This window comes from Chiloscyllium plagiosum, chromosome 17 (genome assembly GCF_004010195.1).
Source record: "Chiloscyllium plagiosum isolate BGI_BamShark_2017 chromosome 17, ASM401019v2, whole genome shotgun sequence".
Lineage (NCBI taxonomy): Eukaryota > Metazoa > Chordata > Chondrichthyes > Orectolobiformes > Hemiscylliidae > Chiloscyllium > Chiloscyllium plagiosum.
In genome coordinates, this window is record NC_057726.1 from 29780164 (window position 1) to 29801521 (window position 21358).

The window sequence follows — 21358 nt, forward strand, 5'->3', positions numbered from 1 at the left end:
GGGGGGTAGATATTGGACTGAAGTTAGGGGTAGGTTCTTCACTCAGCGAGTCGTAAGTTCATGGAATGCCTTGCCAGTAGCAGTGGTGGACTCTCCCTCTTTATGGGCATTTAAGCGGGCATTGGATAGGTATATGGAGGATAGTGGGTTAGTATAGGTTAGGTGGGCTTGGATCGGCGCAACATCGAGGGCCAAAGGGCCTGTACTGCGCTGTATTCTTCTATGTTCTATGTAACTGTAACTTTTTCCCAACTAATCATGATGTCACTGTAGTTCCAACAATTGATACTTTATTACAATTAAGTATCAAAGAAAAACATGCATTAATTTGTTTAGATTACTGACTTTTACTTTACTTACTTATAGTATGGAAACAGGCCCTTTGGCCTAACAAGTCCACACCCGACTCTCCGAAGAGCGACCCACCCAGATCCATTCCTCTACATTTACCCCTTCACTTAACACTATGGGCAATTTAGCATGGCCAATTCACCTAACCTGCACATTTTTGGACTGTGGGAGAAAACCGGAGCACCCGGAGGAAACCCACGCAGGCACGGGGAGAATGTGCAAGCTCCACACAGTCAGTCGCCTGAGGCGGGAATTGAATCCGGGTCTCTGGAGCTGTGAGGCAGCAGAGCTAACCACTGCGCCACCGTGTCGCCCACAAGTTTAGTTAGAGAAGTCTTACAGTCCAAATTATTAAGTAAATTCAATGTCCCTAAAAGCATATTAATACATAAAATTGTAAAATTCGTAACAAGCATTTTTGACAACAATGTGGACTTAAGTTGCATCTTTAGCAACATAACACTTCACATAGTGCTTCAGAAGAGAATTATCAAAACTATTCCAATAATACTAACTGTACAAAAATGTGTGTATGAATAGTGGCAAATAATTTATTATATTAGAATATTTTTAATGCTAAAACAGATTTTTATTTAGTCCGGCCTTACTTCTCTGTAAAATTCTAACACGTTCATTACATCAAGGCAAAGACTATACCTGTCAGCAGCCACCAAGATAATAAATTCACTGTATGATTTTTATTCCAAAATTTAAGAACTTAAGACTGCTAAGATACTGAAGCAGTCCATTGCTACCTGGACTATATTCAGGTTTGGGCTGACTGGTGGCAAATCATGCTCACGTCACACAAATACCAGGTAATAACCATTTCCAACAAGAGACAACCTAGCCATCATCCTTTGACATCCAATGGCATTACCAATTGCTGAATCCCCCAGTATCAACATCCTGGAAATCAAGTAAAAGTTGCCACAGTTTTACCAGACTCTAGCTCTGCTTTCATTAGAGAGAGATAACTTGTCAGGTTTAACCCAAGGGTCATCGCACTTCAGATGACGGAGGGCAAGTTGAGAAGGAGAGTCCTTCATGGTAAGCTCAGCAAATCAGTTACATCACAAACTAGCTGCCCAGCCAATTAAGCTAACTGCCCCCTTCATAACATTGATTAGAAACTAAACTGGATTAGTCACATAAATATATCTGCTACAAGAACACGTCAGAAACATGCAGTAAAGTGACTCAGCACCTCACTCCCCAAAGCCTAAGGAATTCATCAAATACAAGGTAGAAATCAAGAGGGTGATGAAACACTCCCCACTTGGTTGGCGAAGTGCAGCTCAAATGACATGATCCAGAATAAAACTCCTGGCTGATTAACACCACATGCACAAACATCCACTCCATCCACCCCCAACACTCAGGACCAGTACTGCACATCATCTACAAGATGCACTGTTGGAATTCACAAAGACTCCTTAGACAGCACCTTCTAAACTCACAACCACTGCCACCAAGAAGGACAAAAGCAGCAGTTACACGGCCATACCACTGCCGTAAGCTCCCCTTCAGGACACTCACAACCCTAACTTGGAAATATACCATTGTTCCTTCAGTGTTGTTGGCTGATCTTCTACTTCAATTCCATCTTCCATTGCAGTCCCTGTAGTCTTAAATTCCAAGAGATCAAAAATCTGATATAAGTCCTGAATTCATATCATGATGCATCATCTACAATCCTCTGGTAGATAAGGTCTCAGCTTCACAACATTTTATTATCTCAATCTGATTGAATGACCCCTTATCCTGAAGCTGTGCGTCCATGTCCTAGATGCACCCATGTGAACAACCAAACAGTATCTATCTCAATGATCCCTTAAGAAACCTACATAGTTCAATGCGATCAACTATCATGCTTCTAAACTTCAGCGAGTAAAGTTTCAATTTATTCACCTATCACAGAACAAGTTTTCCAATCCAGTAAAACGTTCCCTATACCAGCAAGACAAGAATAACCTTCCTTGGTTATCGGGAATATAACTGCACACTATATTCCAGGTGAGTCTCATTTAGTCTTCTACAACTCTAGCAAGACTCCCTATGTTTGCACTCCAATTCTCTTGCAGTATAGGCCAATATGCTATTTGCATTCTTTATCACTTATCATAGCTAACATTCTGTTCTGTTAAAATAATCAGATTGGAATGTTAACTCTGGGTACTCTTTTCATAGATGCTGATTAAACTGACCAGCATTTTCTATTTTTATTTAGATTTGCAACATTCTTAGAGGCAGTTTGCTTGTGTGTTTACTATGTGTGTGCCTTCAATGTATACATCTAACCACCCTGAGCTTCAACATTCAAAAGTTTCATGTGCTTTAACCAATATTCTATTTTTCTATCCTTACTATCAAAGTGAACAGCTTATACATATCCACATTATATTTCATCTGCCACCTTGTTACCCACTCACTTAATCTGGCTTTATCGTTTTGAATTCTCACTTATGTTCCTAGATATAGCCAGCAAATTTGGAGATATCACTCCTATTCTCTTCATCCAGGTCACTGATGTAAATTGTGATTGAAGTAGACTTCAAATGTTAAGTTGTCATTCATTCGGCTCAATGGAAAATGACACCATTGTGGTGGCATCCAACAATACTAAAGAGTTTTCATTACCTGTTATCACTAACACAGGCTTGTTTTTTTCTACTTTCACACAGCTAACTCTTTCTCTCTCCACAGATACTGTCAGTCCTGCTGTGTATTTCCAGCATTCATCTTCTTACTTCAGATTACTAGTTTTTGTAGTTGTTTGCTCTTGTAGAAAAAAAAATGACTGAGTGCACTACACACATCTTGGGAAGAAGAACACTAAAATTATTGCAACTTCACTGCCACAGCTATTGTCTGTTCCTTACTGTTTAAAATAATTGTACAAAATTATGTTGGGGTTGATATTTACCACACAATTGTGCTTAACACAATTTTTGAATAAAAATAAAATACTGCAAACACTGGAAGTCTGAAACAAACAGAGAATGCAGGAAAAACTCAGCAGGTCTGGCAGCATCTGTTGAGAGAGTTAACATCTTGAATGCAGTGCACCTCTTCCAGAGTAGTTCTGTACAAGACTCAACACAAGCTGTTTTCCTCTCTTTATAGATGCTGCCAGACCTGCTGAGTTTCTCCAGCATTCTGTGTTTGTTACACTCCAAACTTTATACAGTTATGTCACTAATGTTGGAGAATATAAATAGGCACCAAGCAGAAATCCATGGTCAAGAAGAAAAAAACTTAAGACAGACTATGACACAATATTTGCATACTTTTTACGATACTTCTTTTCAAAGTTATAAATTAAAAAACATTTTTAATCTGATGCAATGTTAACTTATTGCATTTAGTAATTAACAACTTTCTTCTGTTTCACTGCATGGCATGATTGTGAAAAATTACAAGGATGAACATCTTAAGTTAATTTTAGTGCTTTATTCAGAGGCATCCCAAATTGAACTAGCCCCCATACAACGGGTCTGCTAATTCAGGTTCATGAATTTATTGTGTAAATTGTACAGACCAGCATTCACATGAAATAAAGTTATCAAAATAATTGGCTACATTGTAATCCCATATCAGCAAACCAGACCTGAGACTATGGGTAGAATCTTACAATCTTTAAAGACATGCAGATATTGGAACCTCATGCAGCTCTCAACCCTACTGATATCTGACCATCTGCTTTCGTGGTACTGGGTATGGAGGCCTTTTAGGAGTTCAATGGGAGTCTGCAGATTTGCTCTGAGAATTTCATCAGGAGAGGCAAAAACAAAAGGATCTTTCAAGATGACAGTGTCCTCTGAAGATGTAGAAAAAAACATTACTTGTGAATTCAGCTGCATAACCGTTACTGTAAATGGGGACAGCATCAAAATTATTCATTTTTAAATCAATTTTATGTTGCAGCAGCTGAAGTTTATCCTGGAAAAAAATGTATGCACCTGCCTTTGGCAGTTTCTCCTTCTTACCTGTGTCTGAATCTTTCTGATCACTGCTGTTAACTCCAACAGAGAAAGGCAGTTTCCTCTTTGATGCTTTCTCTTTCACCTCTTTTCCTCCATCGCTTCGATCCAACTTCGGAGTCTTGTTACATGATATTTTATCCTTATCCTGGATTAAAAATTGATAGTGTCACCGTTGAAAACAAAATTTGCAAGTAGTAACTTTTCTCTAGGTCATTCTATGATATATTTTAAGCATCAATGGTCCAAAATTTGTAAAATAACTAAATTATTGTAAAGTAAATATGAACCATACTTCTCAAGGAAGTTCAGTAAGGATTCTGTTCATTTTTAAATAAAAACCAAAACTACAGTGGATGCTGGAAATCACATACAAAAACAGAAATTGCTGTAAAGTCAAAGACAAAAAAGTCCCACAGAACCAGGATTTTTAGTTTTAGCTTTCGTAAGAACCTAAGAACCAGGAGCAGGAGTAGGTCATCTGGCCCTTCAAGCCCACCCTGCCATTCAATAACATCATTACTGAACTTTGTGGGCTCACCTCTACTTACCAGTCCTCTCACTATAAGCCTTAATTCATTTACTGTTCAAAAATTTATCTTAGCTTTAAATACATTCAATGAGGAAGCCTCAACTACTTCACTGGGCAGGGAATTCCACAGATTCACAACCCTCTGCATCAAGAGGTTCCTTTTCAATTCGGCCCTAAATCTGCTCCCCCTAAATTTGAGGCTAATACTCTAACCCCAGTTTCATCCACCAGTGGAAACATGCTCTCTATTTCTTTCTTATTTATCTCTTCATAATTTTATGTTCTATAAAAATTCACTCCACCCCACACCAACACCCCCCCCCCCGCTGCATTCTTCTAAATTCCAATGAATATAACCCCAGTCTACTCAGTCTCTCCTCATAAGCCAAACCCTCTCAACTCCAGAATCAACCTAGTGAACCTTCTCTGCAACCCCTCTAGCGCCAGTACATCCTCTCTGAAATAAGGAGACCAAAACTGCATGCAATTCTCCAGGTATGTCCTCACCAGTACCCAATACAGCTGCAACATAACCTCTCTGCTTTTAAACTCAATCCTTTTCACAATGAAGGACAAAATTCCATTTGCCTTCTTAATTAGCTGTTGCACCGACAAACCAACTTTGTGTGATTCAAGCACAAGGACACCCCAGGTCCCTCTGCACAGCAGCATGGTGCAATTTGTTTTACCATTCAAGTCCTTTTTACTATTATTCCTCCCAAAACAGATGACTTCATATTTATTAACATTGTACTCCATCTGCCAGAACCTTGCCCACTTACTAAAACTTTCTCTGTCCCTTTTCAAAGTTCCACAATCCTCTGCACACTTTGCTCTACCACTCATTTTAATGTCATCTGTAAACTTTGACACACTACACGTGGTCCCCAACTCCAAACCATCTGTTTAAATTGTGAATAATTGCAGTCCCAACACTGATCCCTGAGGCACACTAGTCATTGATTGCCAACCAGAAAATTGAATTGGAATTGAATTTATTGTCACGTGTCCCGAGGCACACTGAAAAGCTTTGTCTTGTGAGCAATACAGGCAGATCACAAAGTTAAATAGCTTAGATAAGTAAGTAATAGGTAAACAGGGGCAAAAAAAAACACAGGCACAGGCGAATGTTAAGAGTTTGAGAGTCCATTCAGTATTCTAACAACAGTAGGGTAGAAACTGTTACGAAACCAGCTGGTGCATGCGTTCAGACTTCTGTACCTTCTCCCCGATGGTAGAGATTATAGAAAAGGGTGGGATGGATCTTTGAGAATGTGGCAGCCTTCCCTTGGTAGCGGGCCTGGTAGATGGAGGTTGGCCTTTGTAATTATCCGGGCCGACTTCACCACTCTCTGTAACCATCTCTGATCTTGAATAGTATAGTTACCATACCAGGTAGTGATACATCCAGACAGAATGCTCTCAATGGCGCACCTATAAAAGTTGGCAAGGGTATTCGCCGTCATGCCAAATTTCCTCAGTTGCCTGAGGGAGAAGAGACATTGTTGGGCCTTTGTAACCAGTGCATCCACATGAAGAGTCCAAGAAAGCTTGTTGTGGATGACCACTCCCAGGAGCTCGACATTCTCCATTCATTCCACCTCTGTGCTGTTAATGTGTTGGGGGGGGCATGCGTAACATCCCGCCGAAGGTCAATAAGGGGTTCCTTGGTGTTGCAGGCATTGAGAGCTAGGTTGATCTCAGTGCACCGTTTTTCAAAGTCTTCCACCACCTGTCTCTCGTCTGTTTCGTCACCATCTGAGATTCGACTGACTATGGTGGTGTCATCAGCGAACTTTAAATGGCATTAGTCTGGTATTTAGCGGTATACCGTGAGTACATAGGGGGCTAGTACGCACCTTTGGGGGGCTCCAGTGTTGAGTGCTAGTGACGATGGAATATTGTCCCCAATCTTCACTGATTGTGGCCAGTGGGTCAGAAAACTGAAGATCCAGTTGCAGAGATTGGGGCTTAGTCCGAGATCACTAAGTTTAGTAATCAGTCTCGAGGGAATAATAGTGTTGAAGGCTGAACTGTAGTCAATGAGTAGGATTCTTACGTAGCTGTTCTTGGTGTCAAGATGTTCTGGGGGAGTGAAGGGCAAGTGATATGGCATCTGATGTGCATCTGTTGGTCCGATAGGCAAACTGGAGTGATCAAGAGTAGTGGGGAGGCTGGAGTTGGTTAATATCATGACCAGCCTTTCAAAGTACTTCATGACCGCTGAAGTTAGGGCCACTGGGTGGTAGTCATTGAGACATGCTCCATGAGCTTTCTAAAGGCACAGGGATAATGAAGGCCCTCTTGAAACAGGCAGGGACAGTGGCCTGCTGCAGTGAGAGGTTGAAGAAGTCCTCTGCCAGTTAATCTGCGCATGCTCTGAGTGCACGGCCCGGTACTCCGTCTGATCCCATCACTTTCCTTGGATTCACACAAAGGAAAACTGATCTGACCTCTGATGCAGTGACAGGTTTGTCAGGACTTGTCAGAATAGGTGTTACCTCTCCGCCAAAATTCTGTTCAAAGCGGGCGTGGAAGATGTTCATATGATCTGGGAGGGATGTGCCATCGTTTGCTATCTCGCACTGTCTCTTTTTAGAACCTGAAATGTCATTCAGTCCTTGCCATAGTCGCCGGGTGTCTATCTGGGTCTCTAGTTTGGATCAGTATTGGTCCCTGGCTGCCTTAATGGCTCTGCGAAGGTCATATTTGGATTCCTTAGATTTGAGTGGGTCTCCTGATCTGAAGGCCTCACACCTGTTTTTTAGCAGGTTTTGTATGTCCTGATTCATCCAGGGTTTCCTGTTGGGGAACACCCGGATTGACTTCTTCAGTATGCAGTCCTCCACACACTTGCTGAAAAAGTCTGTGACGGTGGTGGAGTACTCGTCCAAGGTACCTGCGGACTATTTGAACATGGCCCAATCAGCCAATTTCAGACAGCACCGGAGTTGATCCTCTGCCTCCGCCAACCAGCACTGGACCTGTATCCGCAAGGGGGTCTCCTGAGTGAGCTTTTGCCTGTAAGCCGGGAGAAGAGACACGGCATTGTGGTCGGAGTTCCCGAAATGAGGCCGGGGGATGTAGCAATAAGCACGTTTCACAGTGACACAGCAGTGGTCTAAAATGTTCGGGCACCTGGTGGGGCAGGCAGTGTTCTGGTAGTACTTGGGCAACATTTTCCTTAGATTGGCTTTATTGAAGTTGCCATTTACAATAAACAGGGCCTCGGGGTGTTCTATCTCCAGGGTGTTCGTGGTGGAGTACAGCACATCCAGAGCTTCCTCAACCTTTGCTTGTGGCGGTATGTATACAGCAGTTAGTATGGCTGCGGTAAATTCCCGTGGTAGATAGAAGGGGTGGCATTTGGTGGTGAGGAATTGTGAAACAATGGCTGCCCAGGATCGCAATGCCTGTGCACAAGTTGTTGATTAAAAAGCAAACACTCCTACCCTTTGTCTTCCCAGAGGATGCTGTACAGTCCATACGATAGATAGAAAAACCATCAGCCTGAAGTGCGCAGTTGGGAATGGATGGGTTGAGTCAGGTTTCTGTGAAGCAAAATGTGCAGCAGTCCCAAAGTTCACAATGGAAGCTGAGCTATGATCTGAGTTCGTCCATCTTGTTCTTCAGAGATTGTACATTTGCTAGGAGAAAGCTTGGAAGGGGAGGAGGGGTCTTGAAACCATGTAGTTTCAAGCACTCATTTATCCCCATTCTCTGCTTTCCGTTAGTTAACCAATTCTCTTTCCATGCCAATACAATGCCTGCAACACCATGCATCTTTATCTTATGCCGTAGCCTTTTGTGCAGCACTTTGTCGAATGCCTTTTAGAATTCCAGGCACACTGCATCTACTCGGTCCCTGTTGTCCATTGTACTTGTAATGTTTTCATAGAATTCCAGTAGATTTTTTAACCATGACCTGCCTTTCATGAATCCATGCTGCGTCTGCTTAACGGGACAATTTCTATCTCGACATCTTGCTATTTCTTGCTTGATAATAGATTCAAGCATTTTCAACAGTACTGAAGTTAAGCTAATCATGTATAATTCCCCATCTTTAGTCAACCTCATTTTTTTAAACAGTGACACCACATCTGATGTTTTCCAATCTGCTGGAACTGCCCCAGAGTCCAGCGAATTTTGGAATATTAACACAAGTGCGCTTGCTATTTCTTCCACAAACTCTTCTAGTAACCTGGGATGCATTCAATCAGGGCCAGGAGACTTGTGTATCTTTAGCTCCATTTGCTTGCCCAACACTACCTCTTTTGTGATCATGATCATTTCCTCGTCAATTACTGGCATGTTATTACTGTCCTCCACTGTGAAGCACAGTTAAAAATCACACGCCAGTCCAACACCGCACCTCCAAATCACGACTATCATCGACTCCACTATGAAGGCAGACACAAAATGTATGAAGGTGTAAAAATATCCTGATCCTGACCAGATATATCGCAGAATACTGCAAGAGGTTAGATGAGAAATTGTGCAGGCCTGGCTGATATTTCTGTATCATCGTTAGCCACAGGAGGGGTCCCGGAAGACTGAAGGGTAGCGAATTTTTGCCATTACTCAAGAAGGGCTGCAAAGAATAACGTGGAAACTATAGACCAGTCAGCCTAACATCTGTGGTGGGTAAGTTACTGCAGAAGATTCTGGGAGATAAGATGCACATGCATTTAGAAAGACATGCATTTGGAGTAGTCAGCATGGCTTTGAGTGGGAATGCCTCACAAATTTGTTACGAGTTATTTGAAGAAGTGACCAGGAAGGTTGACAAGGGAGGGGTAGTATGAGATGTTAAAGAATTAATTTGTTCTGCTGACATGCAAGAAATGGAATGTCCCAGAGTGTGTTTTTCTGTCTTGCAAGCAGGATGTGACTATCTAATCATACTCTGTAAATGCTGCAGTTTGAGGAATAAATTAATCACACATTGTTTTGAGAAATAATCTAATCTCACACTGTTTTGAGGGATGGCCTGATCTCTCTCACACCGTTTCTGGAAATAATCTAATCACTTTATATTGTTTTTGGTGGCATGTAACTACTGGGGAGTGCCAGGGGATGGTGGCTTGTGTGCATGACTGACGATGATGTAAAAGCCTGTACAAAGGGACGATTGTTCTCTCAATCGAAGAGCATCTCTTGACACAGCTCCACAAGCCTCGCAAAGAGTATTAAGTGATCCTCAAAAAATGCTTGTACTTGTTGAAATAAATCATAGCTGTTCACAGAAGTTGGTGTATTGCAGTTGCATCAAGCTTGTAAGAATCTGAAGGGAACCTCACTAGTAGATGTAGTCTATGTGGATTCCTTAAGGCCTGTCATTAGGTCCCACATGGTCGGCTGCTCTGGAAGGTTAGATCACATGGAATCTGGGGGACCTGGCAAATTGAATACACAGTTGGCTTGATGGTAGGAAGCAGAAGGTAACAGTGGAAGGAGGTTTGTTGGACTGGATGCCTATGACTAGTGGAGTGCCTTAGGGGTCGGTGCTTGGCCCATTACTGTTTGTTATCTATATCAATATTTTTGATGAGAATATACAAAGCAGGATTAGTAAGTTTGTTGATGACACTAAAATAGGCGGTATTGGATAGTGAGGAAGGTTATCAGAAATTGCAGCAGGATGTTGATCAGCTGGTGAAGTGGGCTGAGAAATGGCAAATGGAGTATGAGGTCTTGCATTTTATAAAGTCAAATCAAGGTAGAAGATTCATGGTGAAGATCAGGTCTTAAGGAGGGTAGTGGAACAGAGGGATCTTGGAATTCAGGTTCACAGTTCTCTGAAAGTGGAGCTACAGGTAGACAGGGCAGTGAAGGAGGCTTTTGGCACACTGACCTTCATCAGTCAGGGTATCGAGCATAAAAATTGAGAAATTGTGTTCAGTTTTCGTCACTTTGCGACAGGAAACATGTTATTCAACTGGAAAGAGTGCAGAAGAAATTTACAAGGATGTTGCCTGGATACAATGGTCTGAGCTATAGGCAGAGGTTGGAGAAACTAGGACTTTTTTCTTTAAAGCAAGGTGACTGAGTGGGGCATTATACACGTGTATAGGATAATGAGGGGCATGGACAGAGTGAATGCACTCAATCTTTTCAGCAGTTGTTGGGGTCTTGAAAAAGTCAAAACTTTTTTTCTCTCTCTTGGTTACTGGGGAAGTGCTCTTCCTGCTATTGGAGTTGCATACAAGACAATCTGTTTTCTGAATTTACTTTTTTACCAAAGGTATGTTTTTGTGATGTTACTATATTGGGACAGTTAATTAGTTATCGTTACTGTATCTATTATTCTGTTAAGTTTTTCAATAGAGTTAATTCTTTGATTCTGTTACTGTATTTTAACTGTAATGAATGAATGAAGTATTTGTTTTGGCCTTAAATCCCATAGTTCGATCAACTGAATTGCATCTGGAATGCACCACCTCACATTTCCTTTAAAATGAGAAAAACTTAGATTCTAGACTATCTTCTGAATGTTTTGAGGAGGTTGGTCTAGTCCATAACAGTAATGAACAAAATAGATACCATTGACACAGGCTATTACTCTATAAGAACAACAGAAATTCTGCCATACATGGGTGGCAGAGAGTCAACAAACATAGTGCACCTCAGATGAACAAGTCCACACCCTTCAAAATAAATAATTTTCATTTGGATACAAGGGCAAATCCCTCAATTTCACAACATCTTACTCATAAATTTGCTTTCTCATTCCATGTTAACATGCTGCCACTTAAAACGAGAACAGACGTTGGGGAATATCCTTCATCCAACTCAGTGAGGGAAAAGAGTAAATCTAGTATTGGCGTCCCATTCCCTCTTCAGTCAAAGCAACACACTCGGAGACACAGTTGTTTTACCTTCTTTTATTCCAGGCCCGAGAGTAAGAGAGAGACAGAGAAAATGATCACCCATGTGCACAGAGACACGAGTTCACAGTCTTCTCTCGAACAACAGCTTCTCAATGAACTATGTAGTCATTTTACAGGGAGGAGCACCCAGCTAAGGTAGCATACATTGCCTCCAGCACCCCATTGCTAACTGTATGTTCTTATCTGATCTGAGTCATGCTCAGATGAACCTGTTTCACAAAACTCAGAACTTAACTTTCTCTGCCTGCTTATACCCTATAGACATTCTCATTCCCTCCTTTTATCATTTCATGAAGGCCAATGGCATAGGAGCTGACCTCAGTGCTGTCGTCATTTAAACCCTCAATAGCTGGGTACTGGGTCACCAAAGCCCATCCTGTGGAAATATTCCCTACATGGAATCTATTATTCGATGTAAGATGCATTTCAGAACAGCTATTCCTAGGAAGATTCCTATTCTAATTACCTTTACATAAATAGCCATATTAACTAACCAGTCCTTTCATCCTCCGAGCCCCAGTCCCACCATCCGGCCCGTCCCTTGCCCTCCTTTATAGACCCCTAGTTGTTCATCTATCTCGTGGACATAGCGAATGACTTTAGTGGTCATGCCATCCAGCCGCATGATGCATTTGTCCGGTATTATAAGGCAAATGCTGCCCTGGTGAGTGAGGAGGTAATCCAATGCACAGCGATTTGGCATGGAGAAAAGTCTGAGTTGGTTCAGGTTCTGGGTGATAACCATGAGCATCCCTCCATGATCGTTGCCCAACATAGCAAGTCCTCATGCGAGATAGTTATGTTTGTGGGGTGGCCCAAGGGAGAAAAAGCCCGCTGCACTGTAACCAGCTGCCTTTCATGTAGCGTAAAATTCCTCTGAGACATCATGTTTCTGGTGGCCATGTGCTGGTCCTCAATTCTCCAGACAGGGTACAGTCCTGAAAAGTAGGGTGCCAATGGCCACCCAGGGAACTCTAAGAAGTTTGTGGCCGTACTGTTGAAGAAAACGTAGCCCAGGTCTGTAAAAAAGGTTTATGAACAGCCCTTATTGTGAGAGTAATCATGATTAATCCAGGCAAATGTGGTGCCAGTGGGACACTAGGTTTCCTTAACTCCTCCTCTGTTTTGAGGAAGGGCAAAGATACAGTCATCCACTGTAAGGTGGGTACAATTGACTTTTCACATTGGAGCTGTTCTCATCTTTTGAGGGAATACAATTGGATTTGTGACAATGGCAACTTACACCTTGCATGCCCTGGGTAGGTCCACACTTGTGATGGTGGCGGGATCGGTAAAGGCAAGGGGCTTTTTCTTTGCAGATGAACACTTCCGAACATCCCCATCCACGACCATTAAAGCATCTTTCGTATACTAGGAGATTACTGGGGAGTTTCCCTCTTTTGCCTTCCCACCATATATCCCCTTTCAGCCATGTAGTCAGAGGTTGGGGAAGATACATGCAGTCTGCCACGGGGGCCTATGCAAGTTATTCTTTGGGACCGTGGCAACCTGTTACTGGCCAGACTGCGCTGATAGTGTAGGCCGCGGTCCCACTGAGGAAAAATGGAGAAGAGACAGTTCACTCTGGTGGGCCGGAGGAAGCAAGCAACACCGTCATCGCCGTACAGTCGTTAATAGATTTGGTAGAAATAGTTACCGACTGTATATTCCTGGATAGTCAGTACAGATTGTTCCATATAGGGGAGGGCTCTGCGGCACCGAGTCATGGACATGGAGGCGGGGCGTGGAAATGTTCCTTGTAAGGAGGGGGTCTCTCCCTTCCGCGAAGTCCCTTCTGCAGGTAAAGTCAAACTTGCAGCCCCAATCCCAACACTGGAGTTGTCACAGATTGCTTTGGTCCAGGATCAACTTGCGATCGGTTTGGGCAACCGTCCATTACAGTAATCAATTTTAGTCACATTCCATATCCCAAACAGGTTCCCTTACTTAATGTCTCCCCTGCATAAATGTCTCCCCTGGTTACGTCTATCTGCAAATCTTGACCCTCCCTTCGGTACCCTGGTTGGAGAGAAGTACACATATCCCTGCTAAGCCTATCATAATGCTATTCTCCCTCGTCAACCCAATCCCGTCACGTTACCGGAAGCAAGTGTAGATGCAAGGAGTGTATCAATAGCAGGGCCAGTAATTCAGAGGTACAGATTAAAGTTTTTTTTTAAATGAGTCCTTCTTAGTCCTTTTCCTCCTTCTTCTCTTGGTCAGTCAGCCACCGTTTACAGTCGCTCAGGTGAATCCAGAGATCCTTTCCTTTAACCTTCACTGCGATGGGGATTTGGAGCAATACCTGGAACAGTCCTTTCCAGCAGGGTCCGAGTTTTGGCCTTTCCCAGTCACCATTGCGATCGGGGCTGGGGGGGTGGCTTGGTGGTTTACTTCACCTGTGAGTGGAGAGACTTGAGAAACTTCGTTAGTTGCTTGAAATAGCACTGCATTTCATCTCACATTACATGCAGATCATTCTGGGGTGGTGGAGCCTGGTTGCTGTCCCATGGAGTTCATCCAGGGTGACCAGATATTATTTGAGCTGCTGAGAGACCAGTATCGGTTTGGGGAGCAATGGTACAGGGAGAGGGGCAGGACCTTTAGCCAATTCAGTCCTGTTTCTAGAGTGAGTTTAGTAAGTTTGTTCTTCAGAATTCCATTTGCACAGGCCACTATTCCTACTGCCTTCGGATGATATGCACAATGGAACTGTTGTTCAATGTTAAGGATGGTACATAGTTCTTGGTTGATCTTTCCAATAAAACGTGGTCCATTATCGGATGATAATTGTTGAGGTATACCAAAGCGGGAAATTGTTTCTTTCAGGAGAACGTGAGTCACTGTAGATGCTTTGCTATTGGTTGTTGGAAAAGTCTCTATCCATTTGCTGAATATATCTATGATAACAAGGCAATATTTATAGTATTATGGTAATTCTATGAAGTCCAGTTGTAAAGTGTTGAAAGGGCCACTTGGAATTGGAGTTCTCTCTTTGGTACACTAAATTGGTTTTTCTGGGTTAACCTTCTGGCGTACAAGACAATGTCTGATCCTTTGTTCAGCTGCCTTATTTAGGTGTGGGCTCAGTCTTTGCAGAGATGCTTCAAATGGAGGATACCAGCACATCTGTGTGTGCAGCGCAGCAGTTGCAGTAGCAACAGGCTAGGTGAATGCAGCATTCTTTGCTGCTACTGCTCCTGCTCTGCTGTTAAATGCAACAAAGCCAACTGGCTGTTTTGATGTTATCTTGATCAGTGAACCATCATATCCCTTATGCTTTAACCAGATGAGTGTATTGTGTTATAATATCTTTGCTGCTGTGTTTTTAATCCAGAGTGTTCACAAAAAGAATACATTTTTAGTTTGATGTTTTGTTAAGATTTTCTAGAGAATATTAGAACTTGAGGCTGAGCTGCTTAAATTCTGTTAATTATTGTTAAGGCTTCATTCATATTGCAAATTCAAAGAATGTTGATCTCTACCAAAGTTGCCACTGTAATTCCAACTGTTTTATTTGGGAAGTTTCATTTGGAAAACATATTTTAAAATATTCAGCATTTGCTTCCCACGAATATTTGAGATTTAAATCTAAACTGAAACTGCCTCTTCAATTGTTAAAGCACAGGAGACATTTTGTTGTTTTCTTGCTGTTCCAAACTTTTGAAATACTTTTCCTGACAGTTTTCACATTAGCCAAGTATTAAGTTGTCAAAAAAAAATAATTTTTGAATACCCTGAATGAGGTACTCGAGGATTTGATTTTAGGACCATTGTTTGTTGTTTATAATTGACTGTATTGTTTAGGCAGTAGAATTTAGAAGGTTATGGATTGATAATGTCATAAATAATGAACAGAGTAACAGACTTCAAGAATTCAAAGAATGCTGAAATAGGCAGACACAATTTAGTGTAGTTAAATATGTGATTGTCTTCATACTGATAACCTCCTCGGCAAGGAAGGAATGAGAGAGGAAACGCAAAGATACTTTCAGCAGCTAACATGATCTCTAGAGTTTCTCCATTCACAGGTAAAGGATGCCTTCGGACCACCGCCCACCCCTCCACAACCTGATACAATGGATTCAATCAGTTCCCCAGTCATGCGTATGAAAAGTGCAGTTAACAACAGTGAAGAGGGGTTTGTTATGCTTTTTGTCAGTGGCTTTCCTACAGACATTAAACTAAGTGAGCTTTACCTTATGTTTCGATCATTTAAGTTACGTGAAGGTTCACTGATCAAGCTAACATCACAACAGCCAGTTGGCTTTGTTACATTTAACAGCAAAGTGGGAGCAGAAGCAGCCAAGAATGCTGCATTCACTTAGCCTGCACACTCAGATGCGCTGGTATCCTCCATCAGAAGCATCTCTGCAAAGACATACTCTCGTCAGTTTTGTGAAGCATTTAACCACCCTTAATCGAAGAAATTGGATTTCTCAGAGGAGTGATACAAGAACAGACTGAATTTTGTTCTCAGATTGGACTTTACTAAAGGAGATTTTGGAAAACTGGCTCATTTCCACTCAACTTGGAGGGGATGGCATGTTCATTAAGGACTGTGGATTTAAGAGCTTCACTGGTGATTTATTTCCACATGGGAGGATTCTTCAAACTCTAATTACTGTAACGGGCTAGTAATATTTGTTGTTATAATCATTGTATGCTGTGGGTCAATAATTTGCTTAAATACTGGCTGTCAGAGTCTTATGAAAGCTGATAGTGCCATCTCGGTGGTTATCTTAAAATGATAAAAGGAGGGAATGCGAATGTGCATAGGGTATAAGCAGGCAGGGAAAGAATTAAGTTCTGAGTTTTGTGAAACAAGAGGTTCAGCTGACTATGACTCGGATCAGATCAGAACTTAGTGAACAATGGGCTGCTGAAGGCAAGGGCAATGGGTTAACAAGGTGGAAAAGCAGTCATTATGTAGAGCCATTTAACAATATTGGAAGCATTCAGTATGCAAGATCAGCTAACAAGGGGAAAAAGTATCCATTGCATAAATCCAGTTAACAAGGTTAAGAACATTCATTGTATAACAGTAAAGAGCTTAGTCTCTACTATTGATACTCGTTGATTGTAACGGTCACCCAATTAATATGTTATGTTGCTTTATCAGGATGCTCCTCCATGTAAAATGATTATACAATTCATTGAGAATGTTGTTCGAGAGAAGATCATGAACTCATGTATCTGTGCACATAGGCGATTATTCTCTCTCCCTCCAGAGCCTAAAATAAAGATGAAGGAGGTAAAACTATACTGTGTCTGAGTGTTTTGCTTTGACTGGAGGGGGGGGGGGGGGTTTGGGAGAAACAAGATGACACATCCAGAGTGGAAATTTTGCAGATGTGCTGCTTTTGGCGAATATCATATCAATGGATCTCCAAGTTGGCTGTCTGCGACTCTTGGCTGGGAGTCAGGCTGAATCGACAGGCGTTTCCAGTGCCTTGGTTTATGCCAGGTAGTCCTGGTTTCATTTCTTTGTTGAGACTTCACAGCGATTGGTACAACCGAGTGGTTTGTTGGGCCATTTCAGAGGGCACAACATTGTTGTGGGCCTGCAGTCACATTGTAGGCCAGGCTAGGTAAGGAGGCAGTTTCCTTCTCTGACTGACATTCGTGAGCCAGATGGGTTTTCCTGATACTCGACATTAGTTTCATGGTCATCAGTAGATTCTTAATTTCAGTCGTTTTTTTTTATTGAATTCAATTTCAACCCTCTGCTGTGGGTCCCCAGAACATGAGCTGAGTTTTGGGATTAATAGTCTTGCGATAATGCCACAAGGTCATTGCCTCCCCTCCATCTTCTGACAAGCCAGCAACAATCTTGATGGCTGGACATATCAGGGAACTCTGTGACCTGAAGGTTCAAACATTTTTAGCCACTTCATCTTCCAGTATGTTTCAAATGAGGTGATTTATTTTCAGTAAATTTAGGCACTAAATGGAGAATTCTGGTAAAATCAAAATCCATTCTGATACCAGAATTACCCTTCAAACTACCACCTCTACTTTCTTCCTTTATTGTAAGCCTTTTTCTAAGTCATGTTGGTTGGTTTGCCCATTTCTTTGGAGTTCAACATTTTGTATTCCATTTCACATTCCAGTGTTCTCTTTCACCCACTCTTGCCAATTTAAGCTTTCTTATATTTATGCCTCTTCACATTTCAAAATTTTTTTTCTCTCCTCTATCCATTTTCTTTTCCTCCTTCCAATTCAGAAAGTACTTTCGCCACAGACTACAGCGCCCCCCCCCCCCCGCCACACCCATTTTTTTTTTTTAACCTCAGTCTTTATGCAAGGAGCCATGGCTTTGGTTCCCTTACTTTTCACTATTTTAGTAATGGAACAAGCATGTACCTGAAACATTACTTCTTTAGAGATAATCTGCTGCTCCATTACAAATTTCCCTCTGGTTCTATTTTATCCTGCTTAGACTCCTCCTCATTCCCTTGAAGTTAGCCACTTTCCAATTAGAAGTTTGTTTTTCCAAAAAAGCAGCACTGGGGACAAATCTACTGCAAATCTAAACTTTCAGAACAATTATAATTCTTACATAAGTACTCTCCCATTGACACTCGATTCATTTGGTCTTCCTCTTGCCCTAGGAACATATTGCTTCTTTTCTAGATTTATTGAAAACATACTGCCCAATGAAGTTCTCCTGAATACATTTCGCAAATTCTTCTTCAACATTCTTCGTGTTCAACATTAGTTAGAATTAGAATTAGAGTTATTGTCACATGTACTCCAGTACAGGGATACATGAGTACAGTGAAAAGTATATAAAGTTGCCATTTCCAGTACCATCTTAGGTACAAAGATACCTAAGTACAAAATCATAGGTATAAATTAGGGGAAAAAAGAATTAAAAGGTAAAAATTCAGCATGAGTGTTTTTCTAAAACAAGAAGTCCACACTGAGCTTCACATTGAGCCCAGGAGTCCGACCTGGGTTTCTTTGAGCCGGGTGTCCGCACTAGGCATCCTCGAAGCCGGGAGCTACTGAATATCAAATATAAATGGTGATTAACGAGTCCCCAATTTCACCACTCTATAGATTTTGAATATATGATTTCCCTACTTATTTGCACTGCTACATTCCTTCATTTGAAGGAGCATCAAATATCTCTAGTGCAATATCTCTCTTACTTCTCAACTTTAAGTAAATGGATTCTGTCCTGGCTTCTGAAGAACATCTCTTTCTACCATTACAATGCCCTGCTTAAATCAGAACCAGTACTCCTTTTTCCTTCCCCAAATTACCTGAACATTCCTCTCCTTGAGTACTTAGCACCTGTCTTTTTCTCACTAGAAACTGAATATTACTGGATAAAGTCCAAGCATACACTTTCTGGTCAGAGTGTATTCTAGCCAACCATACACTAAAAAAACTCCACCTTCTGTTTGATTCCCCTTTGAACACACTTGAATTTTTTTTTTATACAAACACAAAAATGAAAGTCAACCAAATTAAAAAGGAATTTGAACAGATCATTATGTCACTAAATAAAAAAGAAAAAATGGGGATCAAATTAAAATGTTGCTGGTGCAGGAAATAATGCCCTAGTCACCAAACCCAGTGTCCAAAGGTTTATATATTTGAATACAAATAACTGATATTTGTTTGCCTTGTTACCTTCAACTCCTAAATAATTAGTATGCTCAGATACCAATAAGCACTACCGCACTTAGGTGGTAGTGTGGGGGACTTAGATACCAATACTGTCATTATTTTTAAGCCTCATTAACAACGTTGCCATAATGGCACATTCCCATGAGCTTGTGTGTGTTTATGGTTCACAAACTTTATTCCTCACACAGACGTATGAATTCTAAACCTATCAGTACTCCCGTTAACCTTCTTAGCCTACCCTTATCTATCATGGTATAACTTGCTCCTCTCTAAAGGTTTGTGAAATATTTGTGATCACTTTCAGCCTGAAGTGCCAACTGGATAATTCATCTTGGCCTCATCCCAAGGTGCCCAACGTCACAGGTGCCAGCCTTTAGTTAATTTGATTCACTCCATGTGATATCAAGAAATGGCTGAAGGCACTGACTACTGCAAAATATTGTTGCCTCAACAATATTGCAAAAACGGCACTGGGAATTTATGCTCCAGAAATAACCTTGCCCCTAGCCAAATTGTTCCAGTTCAGGTACAACACCAATATCTACCTGACAATGTGGAAAATTGCTCAACTATGTCCTGTCAATAAAAATCTGAGCAAATCCAAACTCAATCAATTGCTGCCATAACAACAACTCTTCATCAGCATGATGAAAGGGTAATTACCAGTGTTACCAAACGACACTTTCAAAATAATGCCCTGCTTACTGGTGTTTAGTTTGGAGGGAAGGGAGGGAGGAAGGCCGAAGTAGAAAGCAATAGACCAATTAGTTTAACATATCATTTGGAAATTTTTAGAAACTCCAAAGGAAGTAATAACACAATGCTCAAAGTCAAAACACAATCCAGCATCAGCATGGTTTTATGAAGGGCAAATTCACAGAATCCCCACATTGTGGAAAGAGGCCATTTGGTCCATTGAGTCTACATGGACCTTCCAAACATCATCCCATCCCAACCCATAGCCCGTACTCCTGTAACACCGCATTTATCATTCCTCAGCTACCTAACCTGCACATTCCTGGACATGACAGAAAATGTAGCATGGCCAACCCACCCAATCTGCATAACTTTGGGCTTTAGCAGGAGACCCACACTGGCACAGAGAATGTGCAAACTCTATATGGACAGCTAGAATTGAACCTGGATCCCTGGCACTTTGAGGCAGCACTGCAAAACACTGGGCCACATGCCTCTCCAACTCGTCAAACATGATTAACAACAGTTCTTTGAAGATGTAACAAGCTAGGTGGATAATGGAAATCTAGACATAGCATATCGGGACTTTCAGAAGGCATTTGATAAGGTACTGCACAAAATGTTATTACACAAGTTAGATCATATGGGGTTTAGGATAATTTATAGCTTGGATAGAGGATTGGCTAACCAACACAAGCAGAGAGTTGGCATAAATTGGTCTTTTTCAGATGCAACTAGCAAGGTGCAAGTGTTCAGGCCTCAGATGCCAACCATGCATAATCTAAACTAATGGCCTGGATGCAGGGATAGAAAATACTATTGACAAATTTACAAATGACACTAAAATAGGTGGGAAAGTTGCAATCAAGAAACAAAAGATTTACAAATGGATATGGGATAGGTTAGGTAAATGGAGCAATATTTGGCAGTTAAGGAGTCAACTACATTGCTGTAGATCTAGTCACACAGTAGCCAGAAAAAAGTGAGGACTGCAGATGCTGGAGATCACAGCTGAAAAATGTGTGGCTGGAAAAGTGCAGCAGGTCAGGCAGCATCCAAGGAGCAGGAGAATCGACGTTTCGGGCAAAAGCCCTTCTTCAGGAATGAGGAAGGTGTGCCAAGCAGGCTAAGATAAAAGGTAGGGAGGAGGGACTTGGGAAGGGGCGTTGGGAATGCGATAGGTGGAAGGAGGTTAAGGTGAGGGTGATAGGCCGGAGAGGGGGTGGGGGCGGAGAGGTTGGGAAGAAGATTGCAGGTCAAGAAGG

The 21358-nt window shown here is 41.7% G+C and overlaps 1 protein-coding gene across 5 annotated transcripts in view; it reads right to left on the minus strand.

Annotated features, from left to right (window-relative positions):
• ankrd11 (ankyrin repeat domain 11) overlaps positions 1–21358 on the minus strand; it is a 164582-nt gene that overhangs the window by 84786 nt on the left and 58438 nt on the right. For 4 of the 5 annotated variants that reach the window (XM_043706780.1, XM_043706782.1, XM_043706781.1 and 1 more), the window contains exon 3: positions 4341–4482. In XM_043706780.1, coding sequence (XP_043562715.1) covers positions 4341–4482 — 142 coding nt within the window. Of the gene's footprint in view, positions 1–4340; positions 4483–21358 lie in introns of those variants that run through there. The other variant, XM_043706784.1, reaches the window with a different exon arrangement.